This window comes from Scyliorhinus canicula, chromosome 8 (genome assembly GCF_902713615.1).
Source record: "Scyliorhinus canicula chromosome 8, sScyCan1.1, whole genome shotgun sequence".
NCBI lineage: Eukaryota > Metazoa > Chordata > Chondrichthyes > Carcharhiniformes > Scyliorhinidae > Scyliorhinus > Scyliorhinus canicula.
In genome coordinates this window covers 91172860-91194037 of record NC_052153.1, presented here as the reverse complement: position 1 = coordinate 91194037, position 21178 = coordinate 91172860, and the positions used below count along the sequence as shown (strand labels likewise).

The following is a 21178-nucleotide window of genomic DNA, read 5'->3' as shown; positions in this document are numbered from 1 at the left end:
TCTTGTTTTTTTAATATATTTTATTCCAAACGTATATTAAAGGTTACAAAACATAAACAATTCGGGGAACAAACTCCCCAACACACTATACAGTTTGTACAAATGTTCCCCTTTTTCATCCCCCACCCTGCAAAGAACAGCTCCTCAAACACTGCTACGAACATCCCCCACCTTGCTTCAAAGCCCTCCGCCGAACCCCTCAATTCATACTTCATTTTGTCCAACCAAAGAAACACACAATAGTAGGTCGTCCGCGTATAGCGACACCCGATGCTCCCATCATCCCCTCGTAATCCCTCACCACTCAGCCGACCCTGAAGAGCCATTGCCAGAGGCTCTGTAGCCAGCGCAAACAGCAGTGGTGACAGCAGGCATCCCTGCCTTGTTAAAACCAAAACAGAAAATGCTGGAAAATCACAGCAGGTCTGACAGCATCTGTAGGGAGAGAAAAGAGCTAACTATTCGAGTCCTTGTGACCCTTTGTCCAACCCCTGTCTTGTTCCTTTGTGTAGTTCAAAGTTCCGTGAACCCATGCCATCGGCGCCACGTATAAACACACAATAGTGTTCATGCACAAACAGGGGTTCATGCACAAACTTCGGCCCAAACCTGAAACTTCCCAGGACCTCAAACAGGTACCACCACTCCACCCGGTCAAATGCCTTCTCCTTGTCCATAGACACCACTACCTCCGGCATCTGGGCTCTCGATGGGGTCATGATCACATTTAGCAGCACGTGGGCAGCACGGTAGCATAGTGGTTAGCACTATGGCTTCACAGCCCCAGGGTTCCAGGTTCAATTCCTGGCTTGGGTCACTGTCTTTGCGGAGTCTGCATGTTCACCCAGTGTCTGCGTGGGTTTCCTCCGGGTGCTCCGGTTTCCTCCTACAAGTTCAGAAAGACGTGTTGTTAGGTAATTTGGACATTTCGAATTCTCCCTCTGTGTACCCGAACAGGCGCCGGAATGTGGCGACTAGGGGCTTTTCACAGCAACTTCATTGCAGTATTAATGTACGTCTACTTGTGACAATAAAGATTTTTTTTTTAAAACAGCAGGCCTTGTATTACTAGAAAGCTGCCTACTGTTTACGAAGCCTGTTTGGTTCTCCTCAACCACCCTCGGGACACAACTTTCCATCCTTCCCGCCACCATTATCCAGTACTTTCACATCTGTATTTAACAACAATATGGGCCTATAGGACCCACATTCCAACAAGTCCTTCCACTTTTTGGTATTAATGTGATCGTTGCCTGTGTCATCGTCTCGGGCAGCTCCCCTTTCTCCAATGCCTCATTAAACACCCCCAAGAGATGTGGTGCCAGGTCTGTCACAAACTATTTATAGAATTAGACTGGGTAACCATCGAGCCCTGGGGCCTTCCCCGACATCATATCCCTAATACTGTCCACCATCTCCCTCAGCCCCAGGGGCTCCTCGAGCGCCTGTCTCTTCTCTTCCTCCAACTGTGGAAACTCCAGTTCATCTAAGAATTGTCCCATCTCCCCCTCTTCAACCCCCCGGGATCGCCCTGTACAGCTCCGTCTAGAATCCCTAAACAGATTGTTTATCTTTCCCGACTCCGACACCACGTCCCCTGCCCCAGTCCGTATCTTCAATATTTCCCTGGACGAAGTCTGCCCCGTAGCTGATGCGCTAACATTCGACTCACCTTCTCTCCATATTCGTACTGCACCCCTCTTGCCTACGCAGCTGTCCTACCGTTATCAACCTATAATTTTTTTTCTCCTCACCAATCCCTGCGGGGTGGGTGCCCTCGAGTACTCCCTAACTCCCTATTTACCTCCACTGTCTCGTTCATTAGCCGTTCATATTCCTCCCTCCTTTCCCTATTCGCATGTGTCTTGAACGAGATAATTTCCTTCCAGACCACCGCTTTTAGCGCTTCCCAAAATTTGGCTGCCGACACCTCCCCGTTTTCGTTCAGTTCTACATGATCTTTGATCACAACCTGCACTTTGTGACAAAACCTTCTATCTGCCAACAACCCCGAATCGAACCTCCACCCCGGCCTCTGCTTCTGTCCCAATCTAAGCCGGAACTCCAGCCAGTTGGTTGCAAGGTCCGAGATTGCTGTCCCCGCGTATTATGCCCCCTCCACCCCAACCAAAACCTTCCAGGTCACCACAAAAAAATTGATTCTGGATTACACCCTATACACATGTGAGAAAAAGGAATACTTCTTTCCCCTGGATTCTAGAAGTGTCACATGTCCACCAAATTCATTGGGCTGGACTCTTTGATTCTGCGGCTATGTCTACAGGATCGGTCTGGTCTTACTCGCAGCCGCGTCACCCCCCCACCACCACCACCAGCGGAATGGCTCCCACCTGACTGTGGCGGCGCTGGACACAGTCCGCAGCCACCGTGCGAGGTCCCCGAAATGTGAGAGGACACGCAACCGACGCCGTCGGGAAGTTGACCCATCGGGAGTGGAGCAAACTTTATTCGCTCCAGGCTGAGGAACTCAGCCATGTCACTAACCCAGGTCTCCACGCTCGGGGGTTTCGTGTCCCTCCACATTAACAAGATCCGTCTCCGGGCTACCAGCAAGGCAAAGGCCAACATTTCGGCCTCTTTCGCTTCCTGCACTCCCGGATCCTCCGATACCGCAAAGTTCGTTATTGTTGGACTCGGCTTCACCCGCGTGTCCAAAATCCTGTGCCCTCGCAAAGCCCTGCCAGAATTCTTTAACGCCGGGCATTCCCAAAACATATGGACGTGGTCCGTTGGACTCCCTGCACATCTCGCGCACCTGTCCTCCACCCCAGAGAACTTGCTCATTCTCGCCGTCGTCATGTGAGCCCAGTGCACCACCTTAAACTCAATTAAACTGAGCCTGGCACATGATGCGGACGAATTCACCCTGCCCAGAGCATCAGCCCACAGGCCCTCAGCCCACAGGCCCTCATTTAGTACCTCGCCTAGCTCCTCCTCCCACTTGCCCTTCAACTCCTCCACTGAGGCTTCCTCCGCCTGCTGCAGCTCCTGGTATATGTTCGACACCTTCCCCTCTCCTACCCAGATGCCAGACACTACCCTGTCCTATATCCTTCGAGGGGGCAGCTGCGGAAATGCCCCCACCTGTTTTTTGAGAAAGTCCCGGACCTGGAGGTATCTGAAAGCATTTCCCGGGGGCAGGCCAAACTTCTCCTCCAGCACCTTCAAGCGAGCGAAAGTACAATCTATAAACAGGTCTCCCATCCTTCTAATGCCTGCCCTATACCAGCCTTGGAACCCCCCCCCCTCCCCCGTCTATCTTGCCCGGAGCAAATCTATGGTTGTTCTGTATAGGGGTCCAAACTGAGGCCCCCTCCTCCTTCCTGTGCCTCCCCCACTGACCCCAGACCCTCAGTGCCGCCATCACCACCAAGCTTGTGGTGTATCGTGCCGGCACGAACGGCAGCGGTGCCGTTACTAGTGCCCCTAGGCTGGTGCCTTTGCTTGACACCGCCTCTAGCCGCTTCCACGCCGACCCCTTCTCTATTATCCATTTCCTAATCATGGCCACATTAGCCGCCCAATAGTAGCTACAGAAGTTCGGCAGTGCCAACCCTTCCCCCACCCCCGGCTGCTCTCCAAGAACAGTGTTTTCACCCGCGGGGTCTTGTTTGCCCACATAAATCCCGTGATAATCCTGTTCACCCGCTTGCAGAAGGATTTGGGGATGAAAATGGGGAGGTACTGAAAAACGAACACGACTCTGGGAAGAACTGTCACCTTCACAGTCTGCACGCTTCCCGCCAGTGAAAGCGGAAGCATGTCCCACCTTTTAAAGTCTCCGTCCATCTGCTCTAGAAGCCGAGATAAAGTGAGCCTGTGTAGGGCATCCCAGTTCCTAGCCACCTAAATAACGAAAGCTCCTCTCCACCATCTTGAGCGGGAGCTCCCCCAGTCTCTCCTCCTGACCCCTAGCGTGGATTACAAACAGCTCACTTTTCCCCACGTTCAACTTGTACCCCGAGAAGCTCCCAAAGTCCCCCATGATCCGCATGATCTCCCCCGTCCCCTCTAGCAGGTCCGAAATATACACTAGCAGGTCATCCGCATAGAGGGAAACCCGGTGCTCCCCCCCCCCCGACCAGCCCCCTCCAGTTCCTAGGAGTCCTCAGCACTATGGCCAACGGCTCAATTGTCAAGTCAAATAGTAACGGGGACAGGGGGACCCCGCGAGTAAGGAAGGTAATGCTTGAGCGGAGTCGGGGAGAGGACGGGCTGGCGCTGCCAAATTTTTGCAACTATTACTGTGTGGCTAATATAGCCATGATCAGGAAGTGGGTGGTGGGGGAGGGGTCGGCATGGGTGCGTATGGAACCGTTTCCACCACCGGGTAAACCCCTCTACTGATGCCCGCAAAGGGAACTTGACCTCCTCCAACTGCAGGAATTCTCCCAGGTCATTCACCCATACCCTTGCCTTCATTGGCTCCGCGTTCCACCAACACAACAAAATCTGTCTCCGGGCTATCAGGGAGGCAACGGCCAATACATCGGCCTCTCTCCCCGGATTCCCAGATCCACTGATGCACCAAATATTATCACCTCCGGACTTGGGGCCACTCTCACACCCAGAATCTCGGACATAACATCCAGGAACCCCTGCCAGAACCTCCTCAGTCTTCGACAGACCCAAAACATGTGGAAGTATTCACGCCCCACCCTCCACTATACACCCCAAACTTGTCCTCCGCCCCCGCAAAGAACCTGCTCATCCTCGCCACCATTATGTGGGTCCTATGCACCACCTTAAACTGAATGAAGCTTAACACATACACGGCAAGGAAGCGTTCACCCTCCGCAAGGCCTCCACCCAGCCCACACCTCCCCTCCCAGCTCCTCTTCCCACTTGTGCTAAATCTCCTCCACTGTAGAGTCCTCCCTCTCCATTCATTTCTTGTAAATATCCGACACCTTCCCTTCCCTTATATCCGTCCTCCGACATTATCTTGTCCGCAACATCCGATGTGGCAGTCCCGAGAAGGACAACGCCTCGCTCCTCACAAAATCCCTCACCTACAGGTACCTAAAGCCATTCCCCTTGGGCCACTCATACAATTTACAATTAAATGATTAATTACGATCAATTTCTCATTGCAAGTTATTAGGTCTAAAACAGCCCGATCCATAGTCACTTTCTCAACAAACTGTTCTGGAACGACATCTTGTATGTATTCAAGGAATTCATCCTCCACAACATTGACACTAATTTGGTTCACTCAGTCTATATGTAGATTGAAACCCCAATGATTACCTTGTTGCATGCACATCGACCTTCCTGATCTGCACTGTACACTACAGTGTCGCTATGGTTTGGCAGTTTGTAAATAACTCCCATTAATGTTTGCTACCCCTTGCTGTTTTTTAGCTTCACACAAAAAGGATTTGATCATCCGATCAAAGACCCTGTCACTAACGCATCATCTCATTCTTTATAAAAACGCTACCCAACCTGCTTTTCCTTTTTGCTTATCCTGCCTAAATGTTGCATATCCTTGTACATTCATTTCCCAGCCTTGATCACCCTGTAGTCATGCCTGCATAATGGCATTTAGATCATACCTGTTTACTTCTGTGTGCCGTTATTTCATCTGCCTTGTGGCAAATGCTGCATGCATTCAGATAGAGTTCCTTTAAATGTTTCCTCTTTAACATTTTTCTGTATTTTAACCCTATTTGATGCTGGCCTTTGCATCTCTCACAACTTTGCTTGCTATTCTTCTTATCATTACCATCTTTGTTTCTCCCCTATCCAAATTCCCTCTCTGGTTCTCATTCCCCTGCCAAGTTGGTATAACCCTCCCCAACAGCACTAGCAGATCTCCTGTCAAAGGTATTGGCCCCAGTTCTCCTAATGTGTAAAGGTCTGCCTTGTACAGGTTCCACCTCCCCTACAGCCAGTCCCAGACCCTCAGAAATCTAAAGCACTCTCTCCTGCACCATCTCTCCAACCATGAGTTAATTTGCTGTATCTTCCTAGTTCTCTACTCACTAGCACTAACCTTGAGATTACTGCCGCTGAAGTCCTGCTTTTTAATCTCTCTCCTAGGTCTCAGATTTGCTTTCAGAACCTCCTCTTTCTCTCTAACTTTGTCAGTGGTACCGATGTGGACCACGACCGCTGGCTGCTCATCCTCCCAGATGACCTTGACCCTGGCAAGAGGGAGACAGTGTTTTATCCTGGAGCCAAAGAAACGCATGTCTGTTTCCCCTATCTATTAAATTCCCTCCAACATTGCTGTTTTGCTCCCTTTTCTCTCCTCCTGTGCATGCCACAGACACGTCTCTGGCTGCACTCCTCTGGTGAACCACCACTGATGGGTATCCAAAATGGAATACAGGTTAGTGAGCAAGATGCATTTGGAGGACTCCTGCACTTCCTGCTTGGTCCTCCTAAACAATCTGGCAGTCACCCATGTCCTCTCTCCCTGCACTCTCTTTACCTGATTGGACAACTTCTGAAATTATAACTGGTTGTGTAGGGCAAATCTACATGCATACCCTAAACAGGACAATGTTGAGATATCATCACCATGTTTATAGCGGACTCTGCTGTTCCTTGTGTCTCTCCTGCTCCTTGAGTCACTTGCTGCGCCAGCTCCTTGAAGCAAGTGAGAACTGCCAACTATGCTTGTCCTATTTCCAGATATGCACACTCCATATTGGTAGCATTCATCTCCCATTTTCTCTGCAAGGTGAAGCACAGTGCCAGCAGCACAAGAACTCCCTCTCCACTTGTAGCATTGCACTGACTGACAACATCGTAGACTGCACTCCAGCTTCCTGACCAACAGCATTTGGGTTCAGACTTGTTTCAGTGGGTCAGCCGGCTCCACCACACACTCTTCTATCTTGATTGGCCTTCTTATTGTACCAAAGAATGTCCCTCTCACTGACAGAAGTGACTGCTATCCGTGTCTCTCACTCACCTTGCCAGACTTCATGAACTCATTTCAGTGCTTCCAGCTTTTACTCTGCCTTAGTTTCCATAATCTTCACCAATGGCAGCCTCCGTGATAATTGCTACGTGCCCTTTAAATTGGCCTATTCCTGAACTGGTTCCATTTCTCTCACTAATTGGGTGACAAACACACCTCTTAACAAATTAACATAGTTGAAGATCTTGACAGGTGCTTTTTTTGCCTCTGGAGTGGGTTCAGGACCCATGATTTGGCATGCTGCCAAGATCCCAGCCTGAAATTGAAAATCTTGGTCAAAGATTCCAGTCTAAGAATTCTTCATAATTGATCAATATTTTTATAGTTTTCTCCAAAAGGGACAATGGTTTTTACCAGCATTTATTTCAGTCACTTCATAAAATGTTTTCTGTCTTAATTGTAGCTGATAGCCCATGACCATTTTTGTCATTAAAGTTTGATGACGATCACTTGGCATTGATAGTCATTTTCTCTTTGTAATATTTGTGAGCTAAGTGATTTGATGCTGAAACACGAGGAGCAGTGTGTGGTCAATATTCCTTATTTGGCCTAAAAAAATAAGCAGCCTATTTTTCTTGTGAAAATGAGTAACATTTGTTACTGTTTCTTCAAAAGCATTACAGGAAGAAACATTCTGCTCTCTTTGTAAGTGTATGTAGAGGAATACATGATGGGATTTTTTAATGCATTAAAAAGTATCTTCAAAAAGTATTGGCCACATTGCACAAGATACTGATTTATAACTTGCATTTCACTTTCCAGGCATTTGCTGAAGCTGCTGGTCAAACCAGTGATGTTTTTCAGAAAGACCAAGCACCTTTTACAGTAAAGAATTGCCTTGGACTTGTTGCTACAATTTATCCGAGTGATTCATTTATCGTGATTGGTGCAAATGAGCAAAATACATTGTATGAACTTAAAGATGGAGATTTGCTCAATATGGATTACCAACGTACAAAGAATGAAAAGGACCAACTGTCAAACCTGACCAATGCGAGCAGCAAATCGTTTTATATTTCACTGAGTAAGTGCATTCTTTTCCTGTTTAAAAAGAAAATCTATTGAGGTAAATGCATTATTTATTTTTTTCAATTGTGAAATTACCTTTTTGTCACATGGTTAGCTTTAGTTGAATGGAGTTGTTTTGAAAATGTTCAAATTATTTGCTATTCCTATAAAATATGTTGTGCATTTAATAGTATTAACATCACAGCTGAGGAAATGAGGCACGTTGGGATAATAAGTTTCACATTGCTGTAACTGTAATTATTTTCCAATATATGCTCCCTCCAATTTAGTTTTCATTCCAATGAATACCTAATTATAAACACATTAATACTCATCTACAAGGAATATAAAGAGTAATTGGGACATAGAACATGATCCTGATCTAATTTGTGGTACTAACAAATCATGTCAATGATTTTTCTCCAAATATATTATAAATTGGAAAAGAATAAAATGGAGAGAAAACAGTGACGTGATAAAAACAATTGAGAATAAAGAACCAAGTAAATACTTTTGGGGTAGGTTTCTATTGGGGGACAAATTGAAAGGTCAGTCCCCCGTGCAGCAAATAATAATGATGAACCGGCACGGCAGTACTGTGGTTAGCACTGTTGCTTCCAGGGCCGGCTCAAGGCACCGGCAACTCGGGCTGTCGCCCGGGGCGCCATGTGCTCGGGGGCGCCAGAGACTCGGGTCCCGCGCATGCGCAGTTGGGCCGGTGCCAACCAGCGCATGCGCGGTGGCCGCCCGCCCCCCGGCTCTGTCCGCCCCCCCGCTCGGTCCCCCCCACCCCCCTCGGGTCCGCCCCCCCGCCCCGCCCTCGGGTCCGCCCCCCCCACCCCGCCCTCTGGTCCGCCCCCCCGCCCCGCCCTCTGGTCCGCCCCCCCGCGTGTCCGCCCCCCTCGGGTCCGCCCCTCCTCGGCCCCGCCCCCCCTCGGGTCTGCCCCTCCTCGGCCCCGCCCCCCCACTCCTCCTCGCCCCCCCCCCGGCCCCGCCCCCCCCAAGGGCGCCGAAGTTCAGCTTGCCCGGGGCGCCAGCAACCCTAGAGCCGGCGCTGGTTGCTTCACAGCGTCAGGGACCCGGGTTTGATGCCCAGCTTGGGTCACTGTCTGTGTGGAGTCTCAACATTTTCCACGTGTCTGCGTGGGTTTTCTCCGGGTGCTCCGGTTTCATCCCACAAGTTAGGTAAATTGGACATTCTGAATTCTCCATCAGTGTACCCGAACAGGCGCCGTAATGTGGTGAAAGGGGGTTTTCACAGTAACTTCATTGCAGTGTTAATGTGAGCTTACTTGTGACACTATTAAAGATTTATCATTAAGTGTAAGGAAAGGGGATTGTTGGGAGAAAAAACTAGCTCATAGGCTAATATATTAAACTGTCATGCTTAATGGAATTGCCTGTGTAATATCATTGTTTAGTTGACTTTGAATTATGCAAATCAGATAACATAGAATCATAGAATCCTACAGTGCAGAAGGAGGCCATTCGGCTGATCGAGTCTGCACTGATCCTCTGAAAGAGCACCCTACCTAGGCCCACTCTTCTCTCTCTCTCTCTCTCTCTCTCTCTCTCTCTCTCTCTCTCTCTCTCTTCTCCCCCCCCCCCCCCATCCAATCTCTGTAACCCCATCAAACCTGTACATCTTTGGACAGACCAGAATTGAACCAGGTCCCTGGCACTGTGAGGCAACAGCACCTACCACTGTGCCACCCCTATGTTGAAGAAAGGAATGAGGAAGCAATCATTGGTAAATTATCACCTTTATGCTACTCCTATAATGCAAAACGCATGTTGTAAATTACAGAAATAAGAACAAAATATTGCAGATATTGAAAATCTAAAATAAAAATTAAAGATGCTGGAAAATCTCAGCAGGTCTGGTGTGGAGAGAGAAACTGAGTTAGCGTTCAAGTCTCCACAGAGGCTGCCAGACCGACTAAGCTTTCCAGCACTGAAAATTATATAAATTGCTTTCTGATTTTCTTCTCTGAAAAGATCAATAACTTTCCGCATATTTGGAATCCTGAGGGGGATTTTCTGGCTGTTTTCGCCAATGGGATCTTCTTGCCGCACCAACAGTGCACCCCCATGCTGGGAAACCCATGGCAGGGGATGGATTCAATGGGAAATTCCTTTGTCACCGGAAAGATCCCGCTGCTGGCCAACCCCCCCCCCCCCACCCACACACACACACACCCACAGTTTATGTTAATGCTAACTGCACTCACATCTGAAAAGGGAATCAGGAATTTGCCTCTAAATGCATGGAACTAGAACCTCTCCATCTGAATGGTGAATCCTTGAAGTTGTGTCCCAGTAGCTGGGTAGACGATGGTGCTAAGTGTTAGCTGCCATCTCTGCGTGCCATCAATCTGCTGCCTTTGATATAGTCCACTTCAGCTCCTGCCCCACGGCTGTAGCACAGCTATTGCCGCAACTGTGGGGATCTCACACCTCTTGCAGCTTTTGCATGTGTTGACGCATGGGGCTCACCACTTTGGTGACAACTTTCATGGGGGTGCTCACTATGCATTCCCCAACCTTGAACATTGTTGAGGTCATGACAACAATAGACTCCTCTATTTGGAAAGCATGATTGCACAATGCTTCAGGAGACTCAGCAAGCACCTTTCTTCTGTTGCAGTTCAAAATCATATATTGAAAAAGGGCTTTGGACTGTATGATTCCCATGGCCATGTTCACCTGGGAGAGGAACTTGTCGTCACCACAGGTTCTATCGTTGTCATTCTTGTGATGGCCATTGCCCTCTCCCCAACAGAGTTTGGGAGCCCACACATGATCCTCAGCACTCCCCTCGGGTTGTGGGTCTTTTCCTCCTGAGGGACAAAAACGGAAAGGGTGAAGTGTATGCTTATCAAGACACTGTACTTGTAAATTCCTCCAAAGTGTCTCACATGTCTCTCCACTAGTTTCTTTGGTTCAAAGAGCGTGAATTGTTTCCTCTTGGCCATGGATATTTGTTGCTGCTGCACTGCAGGGCATTATGCACTTTGTGTACACACAAGGCAGACAACATGCTGCATACAGCGAGATCAGGCTATATGCATAAGACCATAAGACATAGGAGCAGAATTAGGCCACTTGGCCCATCGAGTCTGCTCGAGACGAGCATCTTACTCACCTTATTCTAACAATCATTTTTTTGGAAAATATTTTATTAACCTATTTATAATTTTATCATAATAACAGTAAACAGTACAAATACAAATATAAACATAGTGCATAAACCATCTCCATCCCTAACAAATCCACCTACCCTAAACAGAAAATAGCCTAACTTTCTCTCCCCCCCCCCCCCCCTTTTTTTTTCTTATTGCCTCTGCTGACAGTTTCCCCCGAAGAAGTCGACAAACGGCTGCTACCTCTGGACGAACCCTTGCATTGACCCTCTTAAGGCAAACTTAATTTTCTCAAGTCTGAGAAACCCGGCCATGTCGCTAACCCAGATCTCTGATTTTGGGGACTTTGGGTCCCTCTACGCTAGCAATATCCATCTCCGGGCTATCAAGAAGGCAAATGCCAAGACGTCGGCCTCTCTTGCACCCTGGACTCCCGGATCTTCCAACACTCCAAAAATCGCCACCTCTGGACTCGGCACCATCCTTGTTTTTAGCACTGTAGACATGGTCTCTGCAAATCCCTGCCAGAAATATTGAGTGGAAACTCTTTAGATCAAATAGTTTGGATGGGGTGGTGTTTGTGCAGTGTGTCCAGGAAGCTTTTCTAACACAGTATGTAGATTGTCTGACCAGAGGGGAGGCCATATTGGATTTGGTACTTGGTAATGAACCAGGGCAAGTGATAGAATTGTTTGTGGGGGAGCATTTTGGAGATAGTGACCACAATTCTGTGACTTTCACTTTAGTAATGGAGAGGGATAGGTGCGTGCAACAGGGCAAGGTTTACAATTGGGGGATGGGTAAATACGATGCTGTCAGACAAGAACTGAAGTGCATAAGTTGGGAACAGAGGCTGTCAGGGAAGGACACAATTGAAATGTGGAACTTGTTCAAGGAACAGATACTACGTGTCCTTGATATGTATGTCCCTGTCAGGCAGGGAAGAGATGGTCAAGTGAGGGAACCATGGTTGACAAGACAGGGTGAATGTCTTTTAAGAGGAAGAAGGATACTTATGTAAGGCTGAGGAAACAAGGTTTGGACAGGGCGCTTGAGGGATACAAGATAGCCAGGAGGGAACTGAAGAAAGGGATTAGGAGAGCTAAGAGAGGGCATGAAAAATCTTTGTCGGGTAGAATCAAGGAAAACCCCCAAGGCCTTTTACACATATGTGAGAAATATGAGAATGACTAGAGCGAGGGTGGGTCCAATCAAGGACAGTAGCGGGAGATTGTGTATTGAGTCAGAAGAGATAGGAGAGGTCTTGAACGAGTACTTTTCTTCAGTATTTACGAATGAGAGGAGCCATACTGTTGGAGAGGACAGTGTGAAACAGACTGGTCAGCTCGAGGAGATAGTTGTTAGGAAGGAAGATGTGTTGGGCATTTTGAAAAACTTGAAGATAGACAAGTCCCCCGGGCCTGATGGGATATATCCAAGGATTCTATGGGAAGCAAGAGATGAAATTGTAGAGCCGTTGGCAATGATCTTTTCGTCCTCACTGTCAACAGGGGTGGTACCAGGGGATTGGAGAGTGGCGAATGTTGTGCCCCTGTTCAAAAAAGGGAATAGGGATAACCCTGGGAATTACAGGACAGTTAGTCTTACTTCGGTGGTAGGCAAAGTAATGGAAAGGGTACTGAGAGATAGGATTTCTGAGCATCTGGAAAGACACTGCTTGACTAGGGATAGTCAGCACGGATTTGTGAGGGGTAGGTCTTGCCTCACAAGTCTTATTGAATTCTTTGAGGAGGTGACCAAGCACGTGGATGAAGGTAAAGCAGTGGATGTGGTGTGCATGGATTTTAGTAAGGCATTTGAAAAGGTTCCCCATGATAGGCTTTTGCAGAAAGTAAGGAGGCACGGGACAGTGGGAAATTTGGCCAGTTGGATAATGAACTGGCTAACCGATAGAAGTCAGAGTGGTGGTGGATGGCAAATATTCAGCCTGGAGCCCAGTTACCAGTGGTGTACCGCAGGGATCAGTTCTGGGTCCTCTGCTGTTTGTGATTTTCATTAATCACCTGATGAGAGAGTTGAAGGGTGGGTCAGTAAATTTGCAGACGATACGAAGATTGGTGGAGTTGTGGATAGTGAGGAGGGCTGTTGTCGGCTGCAAAGCGACATAGATAGGATGCAGAGCTGGGCTGAGAAGTGGCAGGTGGAGTTTAACCCTGAAAAGTGTGAGGTTATCCATTTTGGAAGGACAAATATGAATGCAGAATACAGGGTTAATGGTAGGGTTCTTGGTAATGTGGAGGAGCAGAGATCTTGGGGTCTATGTTCACAGATCTTTGAAAGTTGCCACTCAAGTGGATAGAGCTGTGAAGAAGGCCTATAGTGTGCTAGCATTCATGAGCAGAGGGACTGAATTTAAGAGCCGTGAGTTGATGATGCAGCTGTGCAAAACCTTTCCCCCATAGCTCATTCCCATTTGGACTTTAGCTCCTCTATCTGAATGACCTCTGACTCCATGAGTTCTTTATAGATATCCAAGACCTTCCCCTCTCGCACCCCCATTCTAGAAACGACCCTGTCCTGTATTCCCCATGGTGGTAGGAGCGGAAAAGTCGAAACCTGCCTTCACAAAAAATCCCGTGTCTGCAGATATCTAAACCCATTCCCTCTCGCCAATTCAAATTTCTCCTTTATATCCTCCAAACAAGGAATACTCCCATCTATGAATAAATCTCCCATCCTCTTGATCACTGCTCTCTGCCATCATCGAATCCCCCCATTTAGCCTCCCCGGAACAAACCGATGATTGTTACAGATTGGAGCACAGACCGATGCTCCCTCCACTCTCATATGCTTCTTCCACTGCCCCCAGACTCTCAGGGCTGCCATTACCACCAGGTTTGTGGAGTATCGGGCCAGTAGAGGTACCATTATCAATGCCCCGAGACTTGGGTCCTTACACGATACCGCCTCTACTCGCTCCCACACCGACCCTACCCCCACTACCCACTTCTTAATCATGGCTATGTTTGCCGCCCAGTAATAGTGGCTAAAGTTCGGCAGCACCAACCCACCCTCCCCCCGACTGTGCTCCAGCAGCAATTTCTTCACTCGTGGGTTTACCTGCCCACACACAACCAGAAATCACCTTATTTACCTGTTTAAAAAAGGCCTTTGGGATAAAGTTGGAAAGGCACTGGAAAACAAACAGAAATCTCGGGAGGACCGTCGTTTTTCACAGTCTATAACTTCCCCGCCAGTGACAGCGGGAGCATGTCCCGCCCTCGAAATGCCTTCATTTGTTCCACTAGCCAGGTCAAATTTAGTTTATGTAACAGCTCCCATTCCCGTGCCACCTGGATTCCCAAATAACTGAAGCTCCTTCCCACCACTGTGAACGGCAGCTCTCCCAGTCTCCTCTCCTTCTCTTCTCCCCCCCCCCCCCAAATCTGGATCGCAAACATCTCACTTTTCCCCACATTCAATTTGTACCCCGAAAACCGGCCAAATTCCCCTAAAATCCGCATAATCTCCCTCATCCCCCCTAATGGGTCGGAAATATTCATGAGCAGGTCTCCAGCATATAGCGCCATCACCAGTGGCTCTATGGCAAAAGCATACAGCAGCGGGGAGAGGGCACATACTGTAACAATCTTAACCATACTGCCTCAGTGGAACTGGGAGGCTGCCTGGGCTCTAGGGAGCTCAGGATCGTACTGTGAACCTCGATCAGGTGCAAGGAGGATTTTGAAGCTCAATCTTGTAGCAGTGTGGAGCAGTTTCTTTCTAGGATTCCTGGCTGCAATGAATGTCGGCCATCCTGGGATAAAACAGGAGGGGGCACGTGAGTCAGCACATGTATGTTTGGTTCCTTTTTTTGTCATGTAGTTCATGCTGTGTAAAGCTCTTCAGAAAATGGTATTGTTCTACGAGTGACATAGAAGGGAAACCTGTGGCTGGTAAAGGTTTGGTGGCCAAATCTCCCAACCTCCCGCTCTCTCTTCTAGCTGCTTATCCTAATCTGTGTTGCTTTTGCTGATTCTCCTCTGCAGACCAAATGAGATGCAAATTACTGGACCCATGTTTGATAAGATTGTGTGTCAGCTTCTTCTAGACTTCACCTTTAAATTTCAGTATAAATCATCAAACACTTTCCACAAGCTTCGGTACAATGAATAGAAATCAATCAGCAAATAACCTGTAAGTTGTTCATGATCCCTTTATACTGAGGGACAGGGCGAAGAGGATTCGTTCTGCTGCTGAATGCACGTTCGGCTGTACAAAGTTGAAAAAGGTTGTTTGCTGGCCTGTTGAGCTCAAAAATTGATTTAAATCAGGGTTGCATGTTTGATTTCATGGTCTGCCTACTCTGCTTACTTCTAGCACACAGTCCCCCATGTTTGCTGCACCCTCATCAAAATGGCATTCCATGAGCTCATGCAAGAAGTTTGCAGTCATGTCACGGATCCCATTTTGGAACCAAAACTGCATCCTTGGTGTAAAGCGAGTGGTCAGGCGGATGCCATGATGATGCGACTACTTAAGGAGTCACGTGTCTGTAGAATGGGCAGAGTCTCAGCATGTAAGAACTGCTCAAGAGTACAACTGTCGTTGTCCTTGGTCCCTAGTTGTTAGAACCCAGCCATGTAGAAAAGTTTGAGAACAATTGCTTGCCAGTGGAGAACATCACACTCAACAGACATGCGTTAAACACTACCAACCAAAGGTCTGAAAATGCAACTCTATAAATCTTAGCAAAACAATGTGTGTTGAGGAAGGAGCAGTGCTCCGAAAGCTAGTGTTTGAAACAAACATGTTGGACTTTAACCTGGTGTTGTAAGACTTCTTACTGAGCTCACCCCATTCCAATGCCGGCATCTCCACATCATGGCACAAGTTGGTAAGGGCTCCCTTAGCTATGAAACAGAAGGTAGTCAATGAGCTGCATCAGATGCCAACACTAAATGTCAAAACTCTCATAGAAGAGGCCACTGAGTAGGTTTCAGCACTGGTGACTTCAGTAAAGAAAGATGGCACGGTCTGGATTTGCATTGATTTAGTGCATCTAAACAAGGCGCTGTTCAGTTCTCAACAGCTGATGAAGACAGTTAAAGAGGTCAAATCTGCCATGCCCAATTCCAAGATTTTGAGCATCGTGGATGCGAAATGTGGGTGCTGGCAAATCTTGCTCGTTGAAGAATTCTTGCAACTCACTGCATTCATGTCTCCAGTGGGCAGATACTGCTTTCTCTGCCTGCGCTATGGGATCTCTACTGGCGGCGTGGTCTTCTAAAGGTGGAGGCCAATCTGCAAAATTATCACAGAATCAGAATCATTTAAAAATACAGTGCAGAAAAGGCCCTTCGGCCCATCGAGTCTGCACCACCGCATGAAAGGCACCTGATCTGCCAATCCTAATCCCATTTGTCAGCACTTGACCCATAGCCTCGATTGTGAAGAGGTGCCAAGTGCTCATCCAGGAACATTTTAAAGGATGTGAGGCAACCAGCCTCTACCACCCTCCCAGGCAGTGCATTCCAGACTGTCACACCCTCTGGATAAAAAGGTTTTTCCTCAAATCCCCTCCTGCCCCTCACCTTGAACTTGTGTCCCCTCGTAACTGACGCTTCAACTAAAGGGGCAGCACGGTAGCATGGTGGTTAGCATAAATGCTTCACAGCTCCAGGGTCCCAGGTTCGATTCCCGGCTGGGTCACTGTCTGTGTGGAGTCTGCACGTCCTCCCCGTGTGTGCGTGGGTTTCCTCCGGGTGCTTCGGTTTCCTCCCACAGTCCAAAGATGTGCGGGTTAGGTGGATTGGCCATGCTAAATTGCCCGTAGTGTAAGGTTAATGGGGGGATTGTTGGGTTACGGGTATAGGGTGGATACGTGGGTTTGAGTAGGGTGATCATTGCTCGGCACAACATCGAGGGCCGAAGGGCCTGTTCTGTGCTGTACTGTTCTATGTTCTAAAGAGAACAGCTGTTCCCCATCCACCTTTCCCATGCTCCTCATAATCTTGTATACCTCGAGCAGGCCGCCCTCAATCTTCTCTGCTCCAGCAAAAACAACCCAAGCCTATCTAACCTCTCTTCATAACTTAAATGTTCCATCCCAGGCAACATCTTGGTGAAACGCCTCTGCACCCGCTCTAGTGCAATCACATCCTTCCTATATGTGACAACCAGAACTGCACACAGTACTCCAGCTGTGGCCTCACCACTGTTCTATATAACTCCAACACAATTTCCTTGTTTTCTAATCTATTCCATGGTTGATAATGGCAAGTCTACTATATGCCTTTTCACTACCCTATTAACCTGCCCTTCTGCCTTCAGAGATCTATTTACAACACACCAAGGTCTCTTTGTTCCTCAGGATTTCCCAGTGTGGTGCTATTCATTTATTATTTCCTTGTCAAATTGCTCCTTTCAAAGTGTAACACCTCACACTTTTCAGGATTAACTTCCATCTATCACTTTTCTGCCCATTTGACCATCCCGTCTATGTCTTCCTGTAAGCCAAGATTCTCAGCCTCACTTCAAACCACCCAGCCTATCTTGTGTCATCCACAAACTTACTGATCCTACCCCACCCACCCCTCCCCCCCACATAGTCTTCTGAGTCATTTATATAAAGGATGAATGATAAGGGACCCAGCACAGATCCCTGTGATGTGCCACTGGACACTGGCTTCCAGTCACTAAAACAGTCTTCTGTCATCACCCTCTGCTTCCTGCAGCTCAGCCAGCTTTGAATCCATCTTATCAAATTACCCTGTATTCCATGTGCATTTGCCTTTACAAGTCTCCCATGTTGGACCTTGTCAAATGCTTTGGTAAAATCCATGTAAACTACATCAACTGCACTACTCTCATCTGCACACTTAGTCACTTGCTCAAAAAATTCAATCACATTTGTTAGGCATTACCTCCCTCTGACAAAGCCATGTTGACTATTCCTGATCAAACCTTGCCTCTCCAAGTTAAGATAGCTTCTCTCCTTCAGAAATGTCTCCATTAGTTTCTCATCACTGACGTGAGACTGGTTTGTGGTTCCCTGGCTGATCCCGACAGCCTTTCTTAAATAGTGGGACCATATTCACAGTTCTCCAGTCCTCTGGGACCTCTTCTGTGGCCAGAGAAGAATTAAAATTTTGGATCAAGGCCTCTGCAATCTCCTCCCTTGCCTCCCATAGCAACGTAGGACACAATTCGTCCGGACCTGGAGATTTCTGCACTTATATGCCTGCCAACACCTCCAATACCTTGTCCCTCCCTATGACGACTTGCGCAATAACCTCACAGTCTCTCTCCCCGAGTTCCATATCTGCCTCCTTATTCTCTTGGGTGAAGACAAATGTGAAATATTAATTTAACACCCTACCAATGTCCTCTGGCTCCACCCAAAGATTCCCCCCTTGGTCCCTAATGGGCCCTACTTTTTCCCTAGTTATCCTATTCCCATTGATATACTTATACAGTATCTTGAGATTTTCCCAACTTTTACCAGCTAGAGATATCTCATATCCCCTCTTTGTCCTGCTAATTGTTTTCTTAAGATCCACCCTGCACTTTCTGTACTCCACTAATGCCTCTGTTGATTTGTTCCCCTTGTACTTATTAAAAGCCTCACTCTTCCTTCTCATAGTCATAGCTGTTTACAGCATGGAAACAGGCCCTTTGGCCCAGCTTGTCCATGTCTCATTGTATGAATATCTCTGGTCATCCAGATGGTTCACTGGACTTGTTACTCCTACCTATTACACTAGAGGGAACATGTTGGGCCTCTATCCTCCCCATTTCCTCTTTGAATACACTCCACTGCCCTTAAGTAGATTTTCCCCACCAGTAACTTATTCCAATGTACCTTGGCCAAATCCTGCCTTATTTTCTTAAAGTCTGCTCTTCCACAATCGAAGACCTTTTTCTGCAATTTGTCTATTTCCTTGTCCATAACAAACTTAAATTGCACCATGTTGTGGTCACTATCACCAAATTGCTCCGCCACCATCCAATCAACCACCTGTCTGGCTTCATTCCCCAGAATTAGGTCCAGCACTGCACCATCCCTTGTTGGACCCTCCACATGTTGAACTGAAAAATTCTCTTGTATACATTTTACGAAATCTGCTCCATATAAGCCCTTAACACAATGACTATCCCGTTAATGTTGGGGAAAGTTGAAATCACCAATTATAATTACCCTATTATTATTTTTACACACTTCTGCAAATTGTGCACATTTTTACTCCTCTATCCCGCTGACTATCTGGGGGGTCTATAATAAACATCTAGCAATGTGGCTGTCCCTTTTTTTATTCCTACGATCTATCCACAAAGCTTAATTTAATGCCCAAGGAATCATCTCTCTTTACTTCCATAATTGACTCCTTTACTAGCAGTGCAATGCCCCCCCCGCCCCCTCTTTGGCCCCCTCCCCGCCCCTCCTGCCGATTCTGTATCCTGTGATGTTAAGCTACCAATCCTGCCCCTCCCTCAACCAGTCTCCGTGATGGCTACTATATCATAATTCCACGTGTCAACCCGCACCCTTAACTCATCCGTTTTATCTGTAACGATCCTGCCATTAAAGTAGAGGCTATTAAGCCTCCTCTTACTCTCCTGAAACTTGCTACCGCTGTATTCCCTCTGACCTGATTGATTTTCCATGTTATACTGTGTCCCTATTCTGCTAACAGTCTGTGTCCCCTCCCACTGCTGAATTAGTTTAAACCCCTCCCAACAGCGCTAGCAAACCCACTAGCAAAGATATTAGTCCCGCTTTGGCTCAGATATAGACCGTCCTGCTTGTACAGGTCACACGTTCCCTAGAAACGATCCCAGTGGTCCAGGTATCTAAAACCCTCCCTCCTGCACCAACTTTTAAACCATACATTCATCTGTGCAATTCTCCTATTTCTCTAACTGTTAGCACATGGCACTGGGAGTAATCCAGAGGTTACAATCCAGAGGGATGCTTCTTTTTAGTCTACCGCCTAGCTCCCTGAATTCCTGATGCAAGACCAGCACTCGTACTCTTATCAGCAGATGCCTCCCAGCACAGAATTACCACAGTCTGCATCTAAAATTGCAGATCAATGGACTTTGCATCAGCAGTCCTCACTGCCACTTGAGACTCGTTATGCCCAGATCGAGAATTAATTCCTTGATCTAGTGTTCACCTGTCAAAAACTCCATGACTTCATATATCGTCATCATGTAAGTATTGAAACTGACCATCAGCCACTTATAACTATTCTAAGAAAGCATCTTTACACTGCATCTGCACGGCTGCCACGCATGATGCTAAAGTTACAATGCTACAACCCCAGTATCGTTTAGAAGTGCGATAAGGAGCTGTACTTGGCTTTCCAAAGCCTTCCCACTCACCACCGGCCAAGCTGATAGTGGGGAGGGCATTAACTTAATGACTAAAGTGCTTTCTCTTCCTAGAATCCTGAAACTCAAAAATGCTGTACAGGCAGATAGGGGCTGGTTTAGCTCACCAGGCTAAATCGCTGGCTTTTAAAGCAGGCCAGCAGCACGGTTCGATTCCCGTACCAGCCTCCCCGGACAGGCGCCGGAATGTGGCGACTAGGGGCTTTTCACAGTAACTTCATTGAAGCCTACTCGTGACAATAAGCGATTTTCATTTTTCATTTCATATCCTATGCAGACAGCTTCACAGTGTCATTATGAAATGCTGGTCTGAGTCATAGAGTTAAGCACATAAAAAGAGGATGCTTCCCCATTAGTTCTGCATATTCTGTGCCATCAGAGATGATTTAACTGTACAGAATGGACTGATATTGCGTGGGCAGCGATTCATCATCCCCCAGCTCTGCAGAAATGCTATACCCAGTAACTCCACCATGGGCACCCAGGGGTAGAAGCAACCAGGTACTGAGCAAAGGAATCACTATACAGGCCCTCAATGTATCTTGACATGGAGCGGGAAGTATTCAGATGTGCACCATGCAACGCACTCAAGCCGCATCAAGCCAAAGATCCACTGTACCAACATGAGAACCCAGACCTCGCATGGTCATTTATGGTGGCTGACATTTTTGAATGGATTGGTGAACAGTACTTGGTCCTCGTCGAGGCATATTCC

General features: G+C 47.5%; 1 protein-coding gene across 1 annotated transcript in view; it reads left to right on the top strand.

The window, feature by feature from the left end:
• vps13a (vacuolar protein sorting 13 homolog A) overlaps positions 1-21178 on the top strand; it is a 634190-nt gene that overhangs the window by 384813 nt on the left and 228199 nt on the right. Inside the window, 1 exon segment of the mRNA XM_038803880.1 lies at positions 7718-7979. Coding sequence (XP_038659808.1) covers positions 7718-7979 — 262 coding nt within the window.